General features: G+C 32.5%; 1 protein-coding gene across 1 annotated transcript; it reads right to left on the bottom strand.

Moving 5' to 3' along the window:
- Window positions 1-1,109: 1,109 nt before the first annotated feature.
- On the bottom strand, window positions 1,110-5,547 carry LOC104249516 (uncharacterized). The gene is made up of 6 exons (XM_070160643.1): window positions 5,531-5,547; window positions 5,161-5,236; window positions 3,747-3,827; window positions 3,442-3,556; window positions 2,732-2,823; window positions 1,110-1,946 (listed from the first exon to the last, which is right to left on the bottom strand). Exons 2-6 carry the CDS (start codon window positions 5,220-5,222, stop codon window positions 1,901-1,903), a joined length of 396 nt encoding a protein of 131 aa, XP_070016744.1. The 5' UTR covers window positions 5,223-5,236; window positions 5,531-5,547; the 3' UTR covers window positions 1,110-1,900.
- Window positions 5,548-7,417: the final 1,870 nt, after the last annotated feature.

Genomic DNA, 7,417 nt, shown 5'->3' with positions numbered 1-7,417 from the left:
TATTTTGAAAAAAGAAATATGCAACACCTTTTTATAACAGTTTTCTTAATACATTAGTGATTGTGATATGGCTACGTAGCGTACGCTAACAATATAAGTATTTTTTTTTAACTATAATGAGTTGTAACTTGTGTTAAAAAAATATTTGTAATGTATTAGCAATTAATACTTAGATGTAATTAGTTATTATCTTATAAATTACCTGATCGTATGAATAATTTAAAATATTTGAATTCATGCCTCTGTCTATCAACTTTGAAATACTTCTCAACTTAAAAATTTAAAAAAAAAAAAAAAAAAAAAAAAGAAAGAACGGTTATCCCCAGTTTAGGTTAAATATGAAGATAAAAAAAAGTTTCTGAAGCTTCAGCTTGATGAGTATTGTACATTATTTTTATCTTAATTTTGGTAAGAGATCATGAACGATTTACTATGTTTTTATCTTAGCAATAAAAATAGGATCAAAATATATAATTAACTGACATGTAATAAGTACTGAGTTTCCAAAGAAAATTTTTTTTTGGTGGAAAATAAATCTTTATTCATCATCACAAACCAAACATACATATTTTTCATCATTCTTCCTCTATTTCTATTCTATCCTTACTGACTTTTGTCTATCTCAGCTATACTTTCATTATCATGGACTATTTCTATACATTTCATTTCTATCTAGCTATATAGTGACTCTATCCAGCTTATTCCTTTCTTGTTCTTTTTCTTCTGTACAGCTTCCATGCACAAGAAAGAGCTCATTTTGTGGGGTTAATTTAAAGATTTGTGGCAGTTTTTGACTTCCACAAAATGAATTGTGACAGTTTTAAAAAATGCCACAGTTACCTTCGCCACAAGCATTTCTATGGGAGTTTTTAAGAACCTCCCAACAACCGTCACAAATTAATTTATAATTTGTGGGGGGTTTTTAGAGGCAATCAGTGACAGTTTATAACCTTCCAAATATGATCTCAATGTTTTAAAAAATATTATGTGAGAGTTATAAACCCCCACAATTTCTATCTCAATTTTTTTTAAAAAAAAAAATATTAGCAGTTTATAACTGCCAGAATATTTATTTTTTTATTGAAATTTTAATTCTAGGATTCAATAAATACAACGTAAATCAAATTCCATTAAAAGTATCTAAACAAACCAACATCACAAATTCAAGTTTATATCAAACTAAAGTTATACAACACATGCTGCATACGATAACTTAAAACATTTTACAATCTAGAGTAGGTCAACAATAAATGAATATACAAAAGTGCCAAGTATTTGCTTGGTGATCTGTATTATTGTCACCTCATGATACTCCTACGCCCACGAGTGAATGCAGACTCACTCTATATATCACTATGCTGGAACTCTGAAATAAACCAATAATTAATTTATCAAGCCAAACCAACCACACCAAAGTCAAAATCTTTTGGAACTAACTTCAAACATAAGAAACAACAAAAAGTACAAAATTTCTGAAAAACTTTAAAAATATATACTACTAAGTTACCTCAATATCTCATTTCTAGAGGAACTTAATAGTATTTTCTAAGGCATGAATTCAAGTAGTATCTATCAATAACGACTAATATGAAACAAATTTGGTTACTTGATAACACGTGGAAAAGAAGTAAAAGAATTGAGAATTTAGGAGATGAGTTAAGAAGCATAACTTTACCCTCAGTGTCATCGTACAAGCACATCAATCTTTAAACTAAATCTGCATAAATTAACATCCATTCAAGTTGGCTTCAACAAAGTTTTTTGTCCCTTGAACTACTTCATAGTAAGAGATCCTCCTAAAGGAAACACTGAACACAAACAACAACAACACCAACATACCCAGTATAATTCCACATGTAGGGTCGAGGGATGGTAGTGTGCATGCAGACCTTACCCCTAACTAAAAAGGTAGAAAGAGTGTTTTTTGATAGACCCTCGGCGAAACACTGAATGTCATAAATTTAAAAAGAGGTTAATCATATATGAATAACACTTCTATACATACCTTTAAACCAAGTACGAATACCATTCTAAGCATACCTATAAACCAAAAAAATGAAATAAGAACTACTTAATTATGTAATACAACACCTTCAGATATGACACATATTTAATAAATTTTCTATTCATGCATCTGCTCCTAAGTCAGTAATAATATTTTCCATTACTACATCATCAATTAAATGGTATGTAACTAGTTGTACATACTAGTCACCATGGCCAAAAACTGTTCAAGTTCTTGCTCTTGATATGTCTCATTCTCATATATTTCTTCTTCCATCATACAAATTAAATATTTTGGCTTTGGATGCACAATACATCATCTTCATAGTACACCTTTTGTGCTTGAAATGTTTCAATGTACGGCTCATGTTCTTCACCCTCTATCTCTAGTAACCATATAGAAAATTATAGTTCACTATCTTTTTTCCAAATAAATGAAGCATCAGTGATAAATTAATAATTAAACTACCCAAAAATCTCCAAGATTGTAGCTCACTGTAAGACCTTAGCAAGTAAAACAAATGCTAAAGACCATGTAGTTTCTTGAGATTCCCCAATGTAGATGTTAGAGATAACATTAGCAAACACCCTGACTGAATAATCACGATGTGCACTATTTGTGCTGAATGATATAAATAAATCTTATAGGACGAATGAGCTGTAACACACAATACCAAACTGAATTTCAGAACTGAAGAAAAACCTCCCCGTCAGAAACCAAAGTTACCTTAAAAAATTGCGCCGCAGCCTACGTACATTGATCCCCACTCCGACATCCTCACTAATCAGACGAGGGTTCCACATGATAAGAGGCCTAGGCTAACAAAATAACCACAGACCATTAACCAAGAACAGAAAATAAGGTTGAAGAATAACAGAGGTTCAATTTAAGCATGTGAGAATCAAGAAAAACAGATGCTAGCATGCAATCAAATAGCCTGCGACTTGTATTCCTCTAGACTAGATGCTACTACTATCGATAGTGGGAATAGATTTGTTTTGAAAAGCTTGAAGAGCAAAAGCTTATATAAAGTTCCATTCCTCATATTTTTGAGAACTTGTGTTGTAGTAGCTCCTATTATTAAAGGTTAAAACCAGACATATGTAGGATCTATATGTAGAATAATGCCTCATTTTAAGGCCACGATTTACACAAGCAGTTATCACTAGTTTCAAAAAGCAATGCATTGTCTTCTCCATTGTGGCAGACAAGAATAAAGCTAGTTATTCTTGTCTGCCACAATGAGAAGACAATGCATTGCTCTAGTTATGTACTATAATGACTTTTAGATAAACAGTTAGTGATGACTTTTAGATCAAGTACTTTGAGGCTAAGTTGTCACTTTAACTGTTCATGGGAAGAGACAGAGAAAATGAGAGATAGTAGTTGTTGAATAAATAAGAGACACAAGTATAAAGCCGAAATCATAAGGGTACCGGGTCATCTGAGAGATCGGATGCAATTTTTTCTACATATCCCAGCATCTGATAATCAGGAACTACCATGACAACAATTTCATCTTCCCTACTGACTGGCTTCCGATCACCTAGACTGGATCAGTAAGTACACCACGAACAAGAACGAAATGTTAGACAATCTACTTTTCATATCATATTACAATCTCATAGTTAAAAGGAACTGTATTCAGGTATCCCACTGACAGAGAAACCAATTCAGGAACTCTTTTAACTTAGGAAGCAACCAAATCATTAACAGATAATACTCATCTAACAAAGTATACCTGGAGAATCCAAATGTAGCATCTTTCCACCGATATTTCAGAAGTGCGGCAGCTCCAGCATCTGGAAAAATGGCTTTAACTCTCTAGCAATGAAAGTTTTACAACTTAGTAACTGAACATGGATGACAAAGAGCTAACTCTATCCTTGTCTACAGTACGGGACAAGATAGAAAAGATAAAAACGGGGCCTGGAACCTATAACCAATCTCAGTTATGTTTAATTGGCCAAAGCCAAACTCCCTGTCCGGTCATTTTACATTCATATATAAAATGGGGCTACAGGAGTATGTCGCAAAATCTTGACACTAGTGTTATGGCAACTTTCAAGCTAACCTGGCATTTTAAGCAAAATTTCTGACTTTTGCAGGTAGAGGTCTACATGGAGAAAGTAAGGTTTGTGTCACTGATCAACACTTGTACCTTGGGAGATTTTCTTGGTCCACATCTATCGCTTTAACTCAATATCTCTTTATTTATAAGCATGACTTTAAGCCGTAAATTTCTCTCAGGGATCTCCTCGATTTATCGAAGGACAATATACAGATAAAAGAGAGTAAAGTACATGGAATAATTCTAAGTGGAGCAAAAGAAGTAAGATTAGTGCCCTTTCGTTGTATCACATTTTCCTCAAATTGTTATACTACTATCTTAGTTTTCAAGCATGAAATATGCTCAACTATAACCCGGTATTGTCAGTTTGGATTTGCCTTGGATTGCTTCGCTTGTCCTGTGCTTTTCCACTTGCATACAACATACATTTAAATACTTCGTTAACTACCAACCAAAACAGCTGGCTAGCTTGATGTTGGAAGCCTGACTTGGCCTAAGTGCTAAACTTTTTGACTTTCAGAAACAACCTAGTTTATGTAAAAAAATCAATATGTCCTTGATTCACAGCTCAAGTGTTGTATATCTCTTTCTAACTTTCTTTTATGTTTTCATTGGAAGTTTCTAAAGCCTCTAAAATCTTAAATTGTTTTCCAGGTAGCTATATCCAACACTACAGAAGCATTACAAAGCTTATCAGTAAGGGAAAAAGGGATAATATTATATTAATTATGGGTCTCTTCAAGCATTTTTAACATCACACAACAGAATTAAATTATGATTGAAATTTGGAAAAGCTTTGCAAAACGAAAAGCTCTTTACAGAAACACTGGCTAATCTGTAGCCAAAAGTAAGAGATCTAATAGCAGAGCTACCGTTTGTTTAAAATATTAATATATTTTGAAGCATATATCTTTAACAGGATTTACTCAATCATATTCTTCAAGAAATACTATTCCAAGGCAGACTGTCCATAAGGGTTTTATTACCGGTTCAAGCAATAACTAAACTGCAACTGAAAATCACAAATTATATGGCTACTGAGATAAAGAAAACAAATTGAATTAAGAGAAAAGCAAAAGACCACCTTAATAACGGCATTCTAAAGTTGATTTTCCCAAATGGATACTTCCCTTCAGAAAAATCCATGACATCCTTCAAGCCTGAAAATAATTGAACAAAAAATCATTAAATTGAAACATTGGAGCAATAAAAAAATCATAATCCCTAATCTCAAAATTCAGTGTAGGAGCCATAAATTGAGAAGAATAATAATACTTAAATGTAATTAAACTAGATCAAAATTGAAGCAGATGAAGAAAGAACGCCCCTGAAGCAATTGACGCGAAAAGAATGCACCAGGAAAGAAGGCAGTTAAAAGAGAAAACCTTGAGGCATAGTGAAATTAAAAGAGGGAAAGATTTGAGAAATTTTTTGAAAAGGGAGGGAGAAATTACCGCGTATGCTTTTGGAGCAAACAAGTTAATTGAGAAAATTAAGTTTTTTTTTTTAATAACAAAAATATTTTTGGCATCAATAAATTGCTAAATTTCAATATCATATAAATGCAACAATATTTTAATTGGTATGTTGAGAATAACGAAAACCCATGTGATTAGTTTTGTTATTATATATTATCCTTTCAAAATTTAAATTATCTCAAATAAAAAGACAAAACAAAAATTAAGCGTATACAACTATAAAACTTAAATATCTTTCAGGTAAATGTCGCACACCTGGCGTATATATAGTCGTTACCTCACGTAAGGGGTTGTTTATGGTCAATCTAAATGTCATGATCCCAATTTTTCCTCCGTAGGATATTGTGACGGCACCTAGTCTCTAAGACTAGGTAAATTTGACAAGTAAGGGAATAACTGAAATATTAAGCTAAAACTCCAAACATCAATATCTGCAAGTAATAACAACTCCAACTCAAGTAATAACAACTCCTAACACCCGATAGATATAAGTCAAAAGCTCTAAATAGAAGTACTAAATATCTCTAGACATTAGAGTCCAATGAGGATAAGTGTTGATACCCAATTTTCCCTTATATATTTTCTAATATGTAAAACACTTTCAAAATAGCATATGTATGCATATATAAGCATGTCCAAATATTTTATTATTTTTTCTTAATTTTTAAAGACTTTTAAATCAATTTATTTCCCTATTTTTATTCATAAAAACCTGATAATAATATCTAAAATTATCATTTTAGTGATTTACTTGTTGAATTCTCATATTTATGCTAAACTATAGCTTGGATATTTTTTGCATATTTTTACAAATTTATTTAATATTTTTAAAGCTAAATTGCATATAATTGCAATATTAATCTCCTTTATGATTTGATTGCATTTATATTTATAAAATTAAGGCCAGTATTTTTAAATTGATAATTATATGTTATAAATTATTTTAGTACTTTCAATTTATTTTCAGACTTTTATTTGCTATTTTTTATAAAATAAATGAGAAAAATGGCTATTTAAAATCTAGCCAGATTTCATTTTCAATTTCAGCCTAATTTGAAACCCAATTTAAACCCGACCCAATTTCAATTACCCGACCCAGACCCTAATCATCCTATCCGACTCACCTACCCCATCCAATCTGGATCGTTGATCATTTAGATCAACAGTCCCCGTTTAACCTACCTAAATTAAACCAAACGACCCCCCCAATACCCCGCATTTCCCATCACTCTTCCCCATCCCTCTAACCTCTAGTTCTCTCTAGAACCTTCCCCCATCCCCTCATCTCCGATAAACCCTTTTCACCTTCTCCGGCCACCTTCGAACCTAGACCCATGGTGGTTTCACCACCCACCAAGACATCAATGACTCTTTACATTTGTTAATTGAAACTCCATGAGTCAACCATGAAGGGTTGTATCCAGGCCTCTATCGATTCGAAGTTCCACGGTCTTCTCTGGCCTCGTCTCCGGCGTACCATGGTCATTCGAGCCTGATTTTGACTTCTCCGACTCAGATCGGTGACTTTTCAAAGCCTTTCTCATTACTAAGGTTCTTTTGAAACCTTAACCCTTCGAGGTATTTCCGATTCCTTTAGATCTGTTCCAGATCAATGCATTCCTTAAGTTCTTAAACGATTTCCCTAACTTTTCTTTCAAAAACTACCTTTCAAAATCTTTCTTTTCCGATCTAGGTTTTTTCTGAAAGTATTTAAGTGTTTTCTGACTTTCTTTTTTCTTTTGTGTGTATTTACCTCTATCGTGTTCTTGTATTCTTCTTCTACCATATTCTTGTATGCTTCTTCTGTTGTATTTTCCATTACTATGTTCTTAAGTCCTGCCTCAACTTTTAAGTTTCAATCAG

The sequence above is a fragment of the Nicotiana sylvestris genome, chromosome 10 (genome assembly GCF_000393655.2).
Source record: "Nicotiana sylvestris chromosome 10, ASM39365v2, whole genome shotgun sequence".
Lineage (NCBI taxonomy): Eukaryota > Viridiplantae > Streptophyta > Magnoliopsida > Solanales > Solanaceae > Nicotiana > Nicotiana sylvestris.
The sequence above is the reverse complement of the archived record's forward strand: the minus strand, read 5'-3'. Positions and strand labels throughout refer to the sequence as shown.

Excerpts from the sequence above, each read along its gene's own strand:
- LOC104249516 (XM_070160643.1), bottom strand. The coding sequence starts at position 5,222 with ATGGATTTTTCTGAAGGGAAGTATCCATTTGGGAAAATCAACTTTAGA. Across the intron at positions 3,828-5,160 it reads TTTAGAATGCCGTTATTAAG|AGTTAAAGCCATTTTTCCAG; the intron begins GTGGTCTTTTGC and ends TCATTGCTAGAG. Across the intron at positions 3,557-3,746 it reads GCTACATTTGGATTCTCCAG|TCTAGGTGATCGGAAGCCAG; the intron begins GTATACTTTGTT and ends TTACTGATCCAG.